General features: G+C 45.2%; 2 protein-coding genes across 2 annotated transcripts; both read left to right on the forward strand.

Moving 5' to 3' along the window:
* The first annotated feature begins 621 nt into the window (after positions 1-621).
* On the forward strand, positions 622-7,929 carry LOC120901729 (protein-glucosylgalactosylhydroxylysine glucosidase-like). Its single transcript, XM_040309885.1, has 8 exons — positions 622-1,313; positions 1,866-2,191; positions 4,469-4,798; positions 5,035-5,425; positions 5,498-5,742; positions 5,846-5,933; positions 6,996-7,687; positions 7,781-7,929. Exons 1-8 carry the CDS (start codon positions 1,153-1,155, stop codon positions 7,870-7,872), a joined length of 2,325 nt encoding a protein of 774 aa, XP_040165819.1. The 5' UTR covers positions 622-1,152; the 3' UTR covers positions 7,873-7,929.
* Positions 7,930-9,499: 1,570 nt separating this feature from the next.
* Positions 9,500-12,229, forward strand: LOC120901730 (protein-glucosylgalactosylhydroxylysine glucosidase-like). The gene is made up of 3 exons (XM_040309886.1): positions 9,500-11,246; positions 11,327-11,805; positions 11,885-12,229. The coding sequence occupies exons 1-3, from the start codon at positions 9,583-9,585 to the stop codon at positions 12,064-12,066; spliced, it is 2,325 nt and encodes a 774-aa protein (XP_040165820.1). The 5' UTR covers positions 9,500-9,582; the 3' UTR covers positions 12,067-12,229.
* Positions 12,230-15,879: the final 3,650 nt, after the last annotated feature.

Consider the following 15,879-nt stretch of genomic DNA (forward strand, 5'->3'; position numbering starts at 1 on the left):
GCTATCAACACATATCATCATTGGACCCAAACTCCTATTCCTAAGAAGATGCCGAAACCGACTCCGTTTCGAAGCCAATTCCGATTCCGGACTCAATTCTGATGTCGGAGCCGATTTTGATTCTGGAGCCAATTCCCGAACTGATTCCGATTCCGGAGCTAATTCTGATTGCGGAGCCGATTCCGAAGCCAATTCCGGAACCAATTCCGGAGCCAATTCCGATTCCGGAACCATTTCCGGAGCTGATTCCGGAACCAATCCCGGAGCCGATTCCGGAACCAATTCCGGAGCCGATTCCGAAAACTGATTCCGGATCCAATTCCGGAGCCGATTCCGGAAACTGATTCCGGACCTACTTTCCGGAATCGATTCCAAAAAAAATCGGAGCTAGGCGGAATCGAATCCGACGAAATCTTCATTTTCCCCATCACTATTTCAAACCATGACCACTGCCATGAACGTTATCGCCTCCAGAAGTTTGTACGAATTGCTACTGGTGGACGGGAACACACCAAAACAAGCTCCTCGAACGATGGCCATCATTTCAGTTGCACTTCCTGGAGCTGCTCCAGAAATAGCTCCAGTCCGCTTATCAACCTCCGTTGCCTAATGCTCTGTTTGCAAAACAAACCCCCACCCCTTGGGAACCTTGGGAACGATTGCGCTCAATGCTGAAGTTTCGACATCATCATTCTTGCGATCGCCACCGCTACGGGTTCTTCGTTGGTGATCCGTCATTGGGTAAAGAAAAGAGAGAGAGAGAGACAAAAAAACCAACCAACGCCCTGGACCTTTGTCACGACTTGGAGGTACGACCGGGCACACGAGCTGCTGGGAATTTGCTGAAACACTCAACACGGAAGGAAGCGCCACAGTGTTGCGCTGTTTGGAACGAAACGTGAAACCAGTAAACAAACCTCCATTCCCACTCCGCTGACCCCGCTGGGTTGTGGACGGTAGCCGATCAACCAATTCCCAGGATCATTACACGATCCGGCTGATCTAGTTTGGGCCAGGTTCGTCCAGTGCTTGCCATTGCGCAATGATTGAGCGTGTTCAATTCTTGGTCTGAGTGAAGTGAACGATCGTGCTGAGTGCAGTTGCCAGTGAACATTAACCCCTCCACTAGTCAGTGAGACACACGCGGGCGCCATGTCGATCGTGTACAGGCTGCTAGTGAGCCTCGTCATTCTAGGGAGTTGCCTAGCCACGGCAGGCGACGTGGGTGAACAATCCACCGCCCGTCCATCATCGGTCACGAGCGAATCAATAACGACCGTTGACAAACGCCAGTTCGAGCTGAGTGCCTCCGGGTAAGAATGGGTTTTAGCTTTTCCTATTTTTTCTCCCCATTGTTCATTGCTGCACTAGCATTGCGGTGAATGGGTTAATGATTATTTCATTAGCATAACTTTAGTCTTTCGCCTTCGGTTGCTCTTATCATCGTTGACGGAGTGCGAGTAGGTTGGAGAATAACAGGACCCTCCCCTGTTCTGCTGCGAGCAAATGAAACATTTTCCCACATCTCCACAACACGACCGCTGTCGGCATACTTCCGAGCCGAGAGACATTAGAGCTTGACTTTACAAGCCCCTATTTCTTCTGCACAGTGCTCTATAATTACTCTGTGAACCAAACATACACACACACGTACAAAAACACAGGTTTCGAGAAGGGGAGGGAATTCGGAAATTAAGTCACCTCATCGGGCATGCACATTTTTAATCATGGGATACCCGGTCCCCTTTCCAGCGAAAGTCAAGGATTAACGGTTGCGCAAGATAAAGCACACCCCAAACCATCAAGCCTGTCAATACAAACGGTGCTCACACACACACACACACATCATCCTTCTTCACTTTCAGCGAGATCCTGCACGATCCAGCGACACCGCTGCCAACCCTCGCCAACGGTCACCTCGGGTTCACCGTGTACGAAGATGCGGTTTACCTGGCCGGCCTGTACAATGGTGCAGGTGGTTTGAGCCATCGCGCCCGGATACCGAACATGGCCAACGTACAGTTGTTGCTTCCCAGCGACTTAACGCTCGATCTTGCCAGGGGACTGTTTCGGTCTGACTTTGCCAATGACGAACGATCTTTTCGATTGACTCATCTGCTCTATCCACACGCCCTGTATCGGCGTGTGATCGTGAATCAGTTCACAATCGAACGAGTTGGAACGAACGACGGTAAGGTTACACATGTTTTTGATAAAATGTGGAAAAATGTTATCTTTTTTAACAAGAAGGCGGTCACTATGCATGCGAAAGAATGACAGGGCGTCCAACAGAGACAGAAAATTGGATCCCACATTTATAATTTTATCCTTTGTAGAGCTTCCTGTCGCTTTTAAACCGCCCCGGAAATGTTCCATAGGGAGCAACACATTGTTTTTTCTCAGGGTGTTTGCAGTGGCACTGGTGACCCCTTTTTCGCCCTCTTTTTCCAAACAGTGTGACGCTCAATATTGCGATGCACCTGCCTGGTTTCATAAGAGGGTGCATTTGTAAGAACAGAATGGGTAGTCAAAGTAGTGGAACATGAAACATAACGTGACATTCCCGTATAGGGGCATGATCTGGGAGTATTGTGACAAATTTAAATGTTTATTACAATGCTATCCTCAAGGGCAGCAAGGAGAATGATGGGAAATGTGGAAAACATGGCATATTAACTTAACGGATTCTAATAAATGTAATAAACACATTACGTCCATACCTACAATAACTGTTTGGGATAACGTGTAGCAAAGCAGGTGTATATTTTAATAGACGTTTCATTTCAAAGTTTAAAAATGTTAATGTTTCAAACGGCAGTACTCTGTCTCGTTGTTCCAATGGTATAGTTTTTTTAATGCCTTTTCTGTCAACGTAAGTAAAGCAAATAAGACTTTAGGCTTTATACTTAGGTCTAGTCGTATGTTTCATGATCCTTTGTTTCTAAAATCGTTGTCTGACTTGTCTAGACTGTTGCTTGGACCTCGACACAAATTACTAAAATAGGAAAAAATAGGATACAAAAAAAATCAACAAACAAAATCCCTTCAATTGCCATACGTAGGCTGCCATGAAGAAATCGATATGAGCTTCCATGGTACGGGTCGCTCTGTATGTTGTACGAATTCCAACTGGAACTCTTTTTAAGCTTCAGTGCTTGCGTTCAGTTTATCTTACGTTCTTATTAACACATTTTTAAGACAATACTGTCAAGCCAAGAGTTTTATCCCTTATAAGTCCAATTTCACGCTTTAATCTATTATTCCAATTAATTCTATACCAAGCGACTGAACTAACTAAAATCTATGCCTTAAATATTTCCGAAGTCACAACAGCGTATAGCACTACCAATAACTTTTCCACAGCAGTTAACCAAGGGTTCAAATTTCATTCTTATTTATTAATGTAATTAATATATCATTTAACAAATACTTTTTCTGAGGCTATACTATGTAGTCAACAGAGAACTTTACTTAACATTTTGGATTATAGGTGTCTCTACAAATACACAATTTGTGCCATTTAACAGTAATTGAAATGCTCCAAAATTCTTCTTATTTGGTGCAATAACCTTAGACGATCTAGGCCTACTTAAAACGACTAATGAGCTTGGCTATATGACATTGGGCAGTCAAGTCCTGCGTATAGGAGCTCGGTCGATACTGGGCTTGAATCCATGACGGGCATGTTGTTAAGTCGTACGAGTTGACGACTGTACCACGAGAACGGCCATTTCTCAGTAGCATAAATCCAATCTGCTTCTTATTTGGTGCAATAATCTTAGTCGATCTAGGCTTAGCTAAAACCCCTAATGAGCTTAGTTATATGACTTTGGAAAGTCAGTCCTACGTATAGGAGCTTGGTGCATACGGGACTTGAACTTATGATGGGCATGTTTTTAAGTCGTTGCTTATTGCTACATTGCTTTAAAGTGGAAACAATTGTACCTAATATAAGACATACAGGTCTTAAAAAGTGAGGGTTGTGTGAAGTTAAGTTTATAAGACAAAAATATAACCTTTATTCACTTTCAGAATATCATAATTACATTCTCTGAAGGCTGCATCTCTGCCATTTTACAAAGGAAATGATTATTATCTCAGTTCTAAGCAAAATCATGATCTTGAATATATATATTTTATTTTTGCTAATTTTTTGTGATATTGTGTATTTTTATGTTATGTATGCATGTTATTCTCGTTCCGGACGTCCTCAATACTTTGAAAGACCAAATCTCATAAGCAACCAAAATCATCAAAGCTTCAACATACTGTTATTAAGTCAAGATCTTTCTTCCGTCAACAACGCCTCCTGGAGGACAGCAATCAAAGCCACACACCATGACAATCTCATCGCTTGAAAGCACACACATACACACACCGCATCGGGCAATTAAAACCGCACTATTTCTTCCCCGCTCGCTCTTCTGCTGCTTAATGTATTCGGTACCAACTTTTCCCTCACCTCCAGAAAGCATCAGCCTTCCCATGATGCCAGCGCCCGCTTTCACCAGCGAGGACATTCAGTTTCAACCCATCAGCACACACGGTGCCCGTGTGCACCGGAGCAAATCGCCAGCGCAGCCCGGCGACGCCAATGTGGATCCCATTTATCAGAGCTGCGGCACAACGCTTCAGGTGGAAAACGCAACCTACCAGAATCGGGGCAAATCGGTCTGTGTGCTATGGAACCGTATCCCCGAACGGTTGGTGCTGGGTGCGGGCAAGCGAAACGTCACCTACCGCTTCCTAATGGCCGTCGATGGAGCTGAGGCAATTGCGCAGACGGAGTTCGAAACAGGTTCGCTATTGGAACGGGTGAAACAGTTCCAGCTTAAACCTCAAAAGAATTCACTTACTTCCCGTTCAAAATTCCACCACACAGATAAGATTATTTCCACATGCCACCATGTACGGGCGTGAAACTTCACGCTTCACTGCCTCACTGAAGCTGCCAATCTTTTCCATTTCTTCCGCTCTGATCTTGAGCGATCTCGATCTAATCTAGTGTCTAATCCAAAATAACATAATTCACAGCCCGCGCCCTCTCGGACGATGCGCTGCTCGAGTCCCATACATCACTGTGGCGTTCGTTCTGGGCCTGTTCGGACATCCTAATCACCGGAAACGAACCGTTACAGCGTACCGTACGGGCCAGCCTCTACTATCTCGTCAGCAATCTACCGTTCGAGGCAAGCTTCACCGTGCGGAGTGGGCCATTTTGGGGCCTCAGCCCAACCGGGCTCGGGCGCGGCGGTACCAACCTGGACGACTACGAAGGTCACTCGTTCTGGGACACGGAGGTGTGGATGTTTCCCGTACTGAATCTGATCGATCCGTGGTACTCCCGGCTGCTGATATCGTACCGCACAAAGATGCTGCCGACTGCCAAGCGGCTGGCGCAGGAAGCTGGATACAGGGGCGCTCGGTAGGTTATACTCACGAAAAAAAAAAAGCATCAAAATGTTCCGCTGGACATTTACTTCAAATTTGCAAACAGCTTCCCCTGGGAGAGCGCCTTTACGGGGGTGGAGGTAACGCAACCCTGCTGCCCAGCCGTAGCCCAGTACGGGCATCACATCACGGGCGATATAAGCTTCGCCCTCCGGCACTATCTCGGCACCACGCACGATCGGGAAGGGTTGCGGCAGCTGGGAGGCTGCGAGATGGCTCAGCAAATAGCCGAATTTTGGAGCAGCCGCGTTAGGTTCAACTACACCGGCAGCGAGCAGTACGACATACCGGGTAAGCGTGGGGCGCCACCGTGGGGCGCCATTTAACTCGAATCGGCGTTGTAGTAACAGCGTGTGTGTGAGTGTATGTTTTCGGTTTTTATTGTATGTTTCAGCGGTAATGGGACCGGATGAGGATCATGAAAATGTAACGAACAACGCGTACACGAATGTGGTCGCCGGCTATGCTTTGTATTTTGGCGAGTAAGTAGAAAGCGAAACGGATCAAGCGGAGTGTGTTCCCATACCTGAACAGGGCTGGTCTAGTAGTTTCCAGTGGTTCTGTGGGAGGGTTGTCCAACTAATTAGATTGAAAAAGCGGGTCCGTCCTTCGTAGAAGACTGCGGTCATACAAAGAAGACCCCGGCGGAGTCGGCGGATCTGCTTGATATGTTTGATTATGTTTGTTTTTGTTTCTCCTCAGGCTCTCCCGCTCTCTGGTCGGGGAAGCTAATGGATGAGCCAGCAAATCGTCAGGTTATTGGGAGAACACAAGACAACCACAAAAGGTCGGAACAGGGCAGGAAGTTTTTATTTTTTCAACGCGCCTTTTGGAGCTGATCTAGTTCCGCCCGTGGCTGTCGAGAGTAACGGAACACGAAAAGTTAACGAGATTGTGTTAGGTCATCTCTCTTCCGGTCGGGTATACGACATCTCTCGATCACTTGTTCGATCAAGAGGTAGCTAATCTGATTAAAATTATAACCTCAAAGACATTCCTCTGCGCACAACTGCCTTCTGATCTGGAAGAGAGCATTACGGTACGCTTTCGGAGAGGAACGATCTAACGGCGATCATGTTTGGGATGAGCTCCAAACTTCCTCCAAAAAGGATCAATTGACCTAACAAACTAACTGAAGAAATAACCGAAAACAAAAAAAAGGGTATTCATATTTCTGATATCTTCGCAAAAGGTTGTTTGTGCAAAAAAACAACAAAAGCCGTAACTCCAAATGATTGCAGCCCGCCTTCTTCCGCCCATTTGAGCGGCTGGCGGGTAGTAAATTAATTTTATGTGTTTTTAATGTGCCACAAACGCGGGCAGTCTTCTCGAGCGAGGCTTCACCCGGGTTGGGTTGATTATGAACCAACCCCCTTACGCTGAGCGGGTGTGCCAAACGTCAGCTCTTAATTGATTCATAGTTCGTAAAAACAGAATCGTCGGAGGAGTGATTTTATATCACCCCGCGCACCCGTACACCGGTGGTAATTAACAGGTCAAAAAACAAGAATACAAGATGCGCTTGCCTCTTTCCGCGCGTGTAGATTCGCCCGCTGCATCTGTGAAGCTGACGGCAGGGACGATAAAGGATGGAGCGATATTGCCCGCCATATCAAGCTTCCGTACGATGAGATCGGTGACTTTCATCCCCAGTACGATGGGTACCTGGCGTCCACCGTCATCAAGCAGGCCGACGCCGTGCTGATTGGCTATCCGCTGCAGTACCCGGGGTTGAAAGCGTACACGCGCTGGAACGATCTGCTCATCTACGAACCGGTAACGCGCTCCACCGGACCGGCCATGTCCTGGAGCATGTACGCCGTCAACCATCTCGACATCGACAACTACCGCGAGGCGGCACAGAACTTTAATCGCAGCTACCAACCGTATGTGCGCGGTCCGTTCCGAGTGTGGCAGGAGTTGCAGGGAGCGGCCCAGCACGGCGCACAGAACTTCCTCACCGGTGCCGGTGGATTTCTACAGGCTGTCCTGTTCGGGTATGCAGGCCTGCGGGTGTATCTAGATCGGTTGGAGGTGAAGGCACACTATCCGCAGGAACTGTCGGGCGTTGGGTTGGAGCAGCTTCAAGTAGCTGGGATACAGTATCTTGGAGCGCTTATCACGATAACGCAGTGGGGCGACCGTGCGGAAGTACGCGTGACTCATCTGGACGGCGAGCTGACGATAGAGCTGGGCGATGGGAATGCCCCCGTCGTGGTGGTGTGTAATCGTGTCTGTAAGTGTAAGAGAGCAACACCGGAAATGATAAGGGATGTTAATCGGTAGCGATAAAAATGAGATGTAATTTTGGTTTTGTATTTTGTTTCAGATCCAGTAGACAAAGGAGTAACAGCGATAATACGGGCCAAAGCGTATCCGTACGGCGAGTGTGAGCTGCCAAAAGATGTAATCGGGAAGTGAAAATAGAAGGCAAATAGCTTCCAATAAATTGTGCCATTCAAGGACATTCTAACTGTATACTGCTACGAGTACTAATAACTTGAATTCAGAGGTCCACACTTGTGTACGTTTGTTTTATCAGACAACAATTTTTCTTTGAAGTGTCATATTTGGACTTTTATTTCAACCATTAGTCATTTTGCTGCTATAGATACAATATTGTCTCTTCGCTATGAATAATATGGATGAAACATCTGCAGAAAGCCATAATATTTTAGTAAAAATTATAATAGCTATGCTCCAGCTGCAACTAGCCAAGGACCGTTCCAGAAGAACGATTGCTAAATGTGATGCTAGATGTTCACTTTTGAGCAACTACTCGTATGGAACCTGTAAAAAATACTAACATACGCTGAAATGAAAGGCTCTACCCTCTCTGCTGCATAGCGTAGCCATTGCTTCTTGGGAATACTGTCTATTCCGGACGAGCATGTAGACCAGATCTAATCCAATTATCATCGAGTTAAGCAATTTATGCCTTCATTGATTTCAAGAAAGTAACTAGTTTAGATATGCTGCATAGTTTGCAAAGGTTTGATATCAACAAAAGCCATTGTATTGCTCCCAATTTGTATCACGCAACAAAAGTTTTCAAAATCGAATGAGGCACAGGAAACGTTTATTGATAGTTTCACTTGGTGTACGAAGACGCTAACCCTCTTTTGAGCTCTTCCTTCAAGAATTTTACTGCCAATATATCGCTGAAAATTGACATCAGAGTAAACCTTCAGCAGTCTAGTCAGGTGCTGGAGAAGTCATCAAAAGATGGTAAAAGCAGTTTATCATCTACTCTTATGATGCTTTTACGACAGTAATGAAGTCTTCTATCTCTGTTCTGTTCAGTTGTCCTTTTATTACACATTTTCGCCAAGCTCTAGGTAGTCTGTCAGGAATTGAATACATCACAAGTAGATTGTGGACCAAGAAGACCTCAGTTACCTTCTCGATTCTTTAGGGATTGATGTCTTCTCAATAAGCTGTCATTCTCGACCAGCTGACGGGCTTCATACAAGATTGTGTAACGACACAATGCATTGCTTGATAACCGATAAAATGAGTTAAAAATAGGTACATAAAACCATTACAAGTAAACGCTTGTCTGTAACTTAAACAAACCTGCCTGTGTTTATACAGACTACCTACCTACCAGCACATGTCTTATCATATCAAGATAAACAAGCAATGTAAAGCATGCCGAAAATGTGTTTCATCGTTACGCTGAATGTAAATCCATTTCCCAGAAAGATTGTTTTGGGCAAAACGGTGTTATAACACCAGCAATTCAACGGTAAAATTCATCAAACCGTACAACATATGGCTTCAGGGTGGTTGGTTGGGTAAAAACACATGTAGCTTAACCCCAAATCAGCGTCTTATCGATTGCGAATAGATATGATTGAATATTTTCGGATGACAAACAATGTCGTTCGTGAATCAATCGTCTTCTTGCCAGCACCCCTCCCCGTTTCAGACCTGTGGTATTTCTGAGCTATCTTATCACGTACCTTACCCTATGGGTTCTTTATCTTATCACACTTTTCGATATGACGTGCTCGTTCCCATTCGACCGTTATTGCGCTATAAGCGATTGGTAACGTACGCCCATCAGCTCAGTATTTGTGCACTAGTGACTGGTGAAGGTAGTGCACCTTCCCGATCGCGTATAACAGTATGACAGTTCGTCCGACTGTAGCCTTAAGTTTGCTGGTGGTAGTGCTCGGTGCGTTCGCCAGTGCCCAAAGTGATACAGATGATGGGAATTATCGTTTTCAAACTCGGCCACCGCTGCCGGACGCTTCCGTGATGCCAACGCTGGCCAACGGAAACATCGGCTTTGTCGCGTACGGTGAATACGTCCACCTGAACGGAGTGTACAATGGGCTGCGTGGCAAGTCGCACCGTGCCCGCATACCGAACTACGGCAACATACAGCTGACGGCCTGTTCGCCCAGCAGCCCGGGAGGTGTAGCGTCCACCTGCACCTACCAGCTCAATATGCGAACGGGCAAGTTTGTGACGGTCGAGGAGACGGGTGACTACCGGCTAGTGCACGAGATGTACCCCCATCGGTACTACGACACAGTGCTAGTGAACCGCATTCGTATACAGCGCCTCGGCTCGACCAACACCATCACGGCACGGTTGTCTCAGATCCCAGGACTGCAGGCCGCCGACTTTACCTGGCAGCCGAGCACGGAGTTTGTCATGTGGGGCCAGCTGTACAAATCTCAGTGCGGTGTTACGGTGCAGGTCGAGGAGCCGACAGTGCAAGCGTTCGGGCACAATGTGTGCGTGACCTATCCGGCCATCCCGGAGACGGTACAGATCGAACCGGACACGATGGCTAGAGAGTTTCTGTTCTTTACGGCATTCACCATGACGGAGGAGGACGGTCGGCGACAGCTGGAAGTCGTGACGGGTTTGACCGGTGCGCAGGAGGAAACGCTTCACATGCGCGAAATGGATAGGCTGTGGGAGCGTTACGGTATCAGTGTGGAACGCAACGATGAGCTCGACCGAGTGATAAAAGCAAGTGCGTTCTATCTGTTCAGCTCACTGCCGGCCCATCAGGTGGCGGCCTCTAGCGGGCGGTATCCATTCTACGGGCTTGCACCGGCCGGTCTGGGTCGCGGTGGTATAGAGGAGCAAGAGTACCAGGGACACAGCTTCTGGGACACGGAGATTTGGATGTACCCGTCAATTCTGCTGATGGATCCCATCAACGCGGCAAAGGTGCTGAGTTACCGTACCACCGTCATCGGTGGAGCACGCATGAACGCGATGAAGCACGGTTTCGAAGGCATCCAGTTCCCCTGGGAGTCTGCCTTTACCGGTACGGAGGTGACACCAGACTGCTGCCCGGAGGTGGCAGACTTTCAGCATCACATTACCGCCGACATTGTGTTTGCGGCACGGCAGTACTTCTACGCGACTGGCAACACGGACTGGCTTAAGTCGCACGGTTGCCGGCTGGCAGCGGACTCGTCGCTGTTCTGGCTGAGCCGGGCGTCCTACAACAACGCCACCGACCTGTACGACATCCACAATGCAATGGGACCGGACGAAGACCATCCGAACGTGTCGAACAACGCGTTCACGAACGTGATGGCGGCGCACAATCTGTTCTTTGGTGAGTTCGCTTCGTGCTACTGCCGCGATCAGACGGTCAACGAGACTGTCCGGCGGGAGTTGCTGCAGGTTGCGCGTGGATTAACGCTACTGTACGACGCTGAGGGTGACTTCCATCCGCAATTCGAAGGATACCAGCCGGGCACACCAATCAAGCAGGCTGATACGGTGCTGCTGATCTATCCACTGCAGCACCCGATGAATGTGTAAGTGAACAGTAGATTTGATCGTGATGATATGATTCCAAACCCTAACACACGACTTTTCGGCTTATCGCTCCAAACAGCTCCACCAAGGCAAACAATCTGCGCCAGTACTCGCAGGTGACGCGTGAAAATGGACCGGCAATGACGTGGGCCATCCACACGATCGGGCACCTGGAGCTGGGTGAGGTGCAGCAGGCGGCCACCATGTTCGATAAGAGCTATCGCCAGTATCTGCGCGCCCCGTTCAACGTGTGGAGCGAGAATGGGAACAATGAGCCCGGGGCGGGCAACTTCATCACCGGTGCCGGTGGGTTCCTGCAATCCCTCATCAATGGGTACGCGGGCGTGCGGTTGCATCAGGACCGGTTGGAGATTAAGAATGCACGGTTGCCGCCGGACACGCGCTCACTGCATCTGCCAACGGTGGAGTACCGTGGCGTATTGTTTGCGCTGACGGTGAACGAAACCAGGATTAAGGTTGCGATCCGGGTCGAGGGGCAGCCGGATCTGAAGCTAACGGTCGACGGAACGGAGCGACGCATCTGCAAGGATTGCGAATGTAAGTGATAGCTCAGTAAGGGTGCGTTTTTGTAGCAGTTTGTCGCTTATGCTATGCTTGCTCTATTTTTTTTTTACAGATGAAGGCACAACCGCTATCATACAGCAGACAAAGGACCAAATATTCGAAGGCTGCCGACTGCGGCCAACTACGCTGGGCGTGAAGGTTGCGGACCAGACGGATGCTGCTCCGGCTCTTCGTACCACGGCGTTGGCTTTCTTGTCCCTCATCGTTTGCTCGTTGCTAAGCAAGATGTTCTGAGGAATCAAACAGAGGGAGCTAATGTTTAAGGCGTGTTTTACAAAATATTTTATAATTGTTTTTGGTAATGTTTTTGTGTTATAAAATAACGATGCTATTTTCACGAGGATTCATACCAAAACATGTTTTGATCATATTGTAAAAATAAGTCAATCCCCAGTTGAAATAAGCTTTCTTCTAAATCTAACATCAATAACATCGGATTGGCAAACAAAGGCGCGAGACCATAAGCGGTTTCGAACACTTATGAGACAGGTCAAGTCTGCAGAGCGATTATAACGTAAAGTAAGTAAGTAACATCAATAAATATCACAACAGGTAGATTAAGTACTTTTAAAATTCAACTCCTTGTATAAAAGACGGTAAGTCTTTGGCAAAAAGAAAAAAATATCCTATCAACTCTTCGCTCTTATTTGAATCGAAGCATTGATCCTCACATCATTCACTAACTATTACTCTGTGCGCACATCTCTACAGTGTAAGCTCGTTGGGGGAGCCACTTTATCGCCTAAAGGTATGCAATGCCAATGTGATGGCAAACTGTAGAATAACATGATACCGTGCGTTTGGACGTAGCGCGGCAATTTCACGCCGTGAAACTTAAAAAGGTAGCCAAAATCATGCTTAAATATATATAATCAACTTTCATCCTGTATGGTGCAATGAAATTCGATAAAATGCCACAGTTTTCAAACGCTGCCACATGCTGTGAAAATATTCACCATAAAACAGATGGTTTTTATAAACACTTCTCATCGAATATGTTCGATTTTGGACGGTAAGACACAAAGCATGTTTACAAGTACGAAAGATAAAACAGTCAAATGTATGGATATTGGTTGTTCTATACGTACTTTCGTAAGTAAACCGTAATAAGAGATAGTCGAAAAGAGTACAAAAGTGTTTGCTACGAGTTTGTTCTCTAAACCTAAACTGACATCGGCATGATTGTTCATTCCATTTTTTTAGTTTGGTACCGTACGTCAGCGATGAAATGGTAGCAAGTTTTTGTTTTTCCATCAAACAATTGACTCACAAGCAGCAAATAAAATGTTCCAACGTAAGAACATTCTCAAATATACTGACGTATTCCAGCGATTCCATCGTTTGGATGTATTCCATCTTTGTTCAGGTGCGAACTACGAATTGCGAATCTACGTGTGTTGACAAATACTTCCTACCGCACAGGTAACGTTTGTCGGATTGCAGCCACTATAAAGGAAGCACGCAGACCTACTGTAACATAACAAGATCTAAATATTCCGTTTAGAAAGCAGCGTTCTGTGCAAAGTAAAGCCAGTAACAATGCTACATCATATACTTTTTTTTGTTGTTGTCTTTGCATCTATTCCTAGCTGGTGGTAAGTGAGAAGCACATCCTTAGTCTAGTTTAAATTATCCATCGCTTGTATCTTTTTTCGTATAGCACCACATGTAGCACCCAAATGCAAAAATAAAAATGAGGTGTATTTTAAATGTCGTTTAACACCCGAGCCAAAATGTGGTTCTACTTTAAAATTTGCAAAAAAGTGTGATGCCGGCTGTTGGTGTAACTACGGATATGCACGAAACGCAAAAGGTAAATGCGTCACTTCTAGTTTAAAATGTATAGAATGGGCCAAAGGAAGTCGAGATTGTGTTAAGAATGTGTACGTTTGCTGAACTGATATTTGTTTTTTTTGTTGTAAAGCTAAATAAAAAATAAATAAAAAAGTAAAGAAAATTGTTTCTTCTATGGTTTGAAATTCTCCAAACTCACATTTTTTTAATCATTTATTCATGAAATAGCATTATACGCAAATTATACGACTCATAATGTTAAAACAGGTATAAATATCCTACATTTTTCACAAATTGCATTGAATAAATGGTGAAGTGTATCAAAGTACTAAATTTTATGAAAAATACCTATATATCAAATGTATTTTGGAGGAGAAACGTATATACGTGTTACGAGGATGCCTCGGGAACATATAAACCCCGTATCTCTGGAACAGACTATACGTGGTTTTCTAAATCTGACAATACTATGGCCAAATTGTACTGATCGTAAATGAACGTGAGTGAACAGCAATACCTGTAAAGTCTATGAATCGGTACACTATTCGAAAATCTGTAGAACTAGAGATTATTCGTTGGTCGAATCGCATGAAAAGCAAGCCATGCAAATATTGTCCTCCATTATTTCAAAATACAGGTGGTCCCCGATATACACGGTACCTCTTATACGGAGATTTGAAGATACAAGGTTTTATAAATTTGACTATTATTTAAGCAAATTGAACTGATTTGACACATTAAATGTAAACTGCCGAATATGTTCCCCTTTGGACGTGGAGAGGACGTGCCCACAGCACGTCCAGGCTTTCCTTGATTTTTTTATGGCTTTGGTTGAACTTCGTGAGTTTTGGACAGTGCTATGGACGCTAGTGTGTCAGCTGCCTAGAAACCGCACAAAATATAAATTTGGATAGACTGATATCTTCTTTTGAAGATTCTTTTTCGGACTATTCACTCATTGACGATGCCACGGAAGCTTTTTGCGAGATTATGAAAGCTGCTATACGTGAATGCACTCTAATTTAAAAAAAAACCTCATCGCACATTCACTGCGTTAAAAATAAGGAAAAACGAAATCCCTACCGTAATCTACAGGCACAACAAAATAGTGCATAACGTTTTTATTACAACGACGACCATACTCTTTATAGTCGAAACACGTTTCGAACTGGACTTGATGGTTCATGCGATCATACAAACCCTGAAGGGATTCCTTACTGGAAACGTTGTAGTTAGAAGGGGTAGGGGGACATTTTCAAACTGTTGAGATGAGAAGTCAATTGATTTGTCTAAAGGGCATAGTGCTATCTTGTCAGACCGAAGGAATCTGATCTTCCATGATCGTTGATGATTTATAGATACCATTTGTTCAAGGACAGAGTAGCAACAGCACTAAAAACCATCGAACAACTGATTCACTTGCAGAAAGTTTAATGACCCAATGTTGATACAGTTTCCAATATGAAGACTCATCTACTACGTAAATGGTTTTGTATGTTCTCCATATTTTTTCAGGTGCGAACTGCGAATGTACGTGTGTTGGCAAATACAGGTATCGTATGTCTGATTGCTTTCGATATATATGAAACACGCAGATGTGCTTTATTGTCACAACTTCTAAAAGAACCCTTTAAGAACAGTGTGCTGTGCAAATCAAAGGTTGCTTGCAGGAATGCTGCGTCACATACTTATTCTTTTGTTGGCTTTTCAGTTGCTCCTTGCTGGAGGTAAGTGATAATTACTTGAACCACTTGAAATGATCCATCGCTTATATTTCATTTCGTACAGCACTAGCCCAGATACGAACAACGCCCAGAAACTCCTGCAAGATAAAAGATGAAGCGATGTTGATGTGTCGCATTTGGCCCGAACCGAAGTGTGGTATTCCTTACTCATTTACAAAAACGTGTCTTTCCGGCTGTCTTTGTCCATACGGACTTGCACGAAATGCGAAACGAATGTGCGTCCCTTATGAATTAACATGCATTCAACAAAAAATGGTCAATGGATATCCTGATTGTATCAAATATAAACACATTTGCTGAAAGGATAAGTTTTCATAAAATTTAACGAAAAAATTAAAATAAACTATTATATGACATATGACATTATATTACATGGCTCTGCAATGGGATCCCTACCCGCAATTTTTTGTTAAATGCCTTCTAATCGTCTTGTAATCTCCGGCGAATTGATAGCGATTAGCAGTGAATTTAGCAGTAATTAAATGCATTTGAAATATTTCCATGAAAA

This window comes from Anopheles arabiensis, chromosome 3, assembly GCF_016920715.1.
Source record: "Anopheles arabiensis isolate DONGOLA chromosome 3, AaraD3, whole genome shotgun sequence".
In the NCBI taxonomy this organism is placed as follows: Eukaryota; Metazoa; Arthropoda; class Insecta; order Diptera; family Culicidae; genus Anopheles; species Anopheles arabiensis.

Bases quoted from the DNA above. Each gene is read 5' to 3' on its own strand.
- LOC120901729 (XM_040309885.1), top strand. From the start codon at position 1,153: ATGTCGATCGTGTACAGGCTGCTAGTGAGCCTCGTCATTCTAGGGAGT. The intron at 4,799-5,034 runs GTTCGCTATTGG...CATAATTCACAG, and splicing joins GCAGACGGAGTTCGAAACAG to CCCGCGCCCTCTCGGACGAT. The intron at 5,426-5,497 runs GTAGGTTATACT...ATTTGCAAACAG, and splicing joins GCTGGATACAGGGGCGCTCG to CTTCCCCTGGGAGAGCGCCT.
- LOC120901730 (XM_040309886.1), top strand. From the start codon at position 9,583: ATGACAGTTCGTCCGACTGTAGCCTTAAGTTTGCTGGTGGTAGTGCTC. The intron at 11,247-11,326 runs GTAAGTGAACAG...CGCTCCAAACAG, and splicing joins CTGCAGCACCCGATGAATGT to CTCCACCAAGGCAAACAATC. The intron at 11,806-11,884 runs GTAAGTGATAGC...TTTTTTTTACAG, and splicing joins CATCTGCAAGGATTGCGAAT to ATGAAGGCACAACCGCTATC.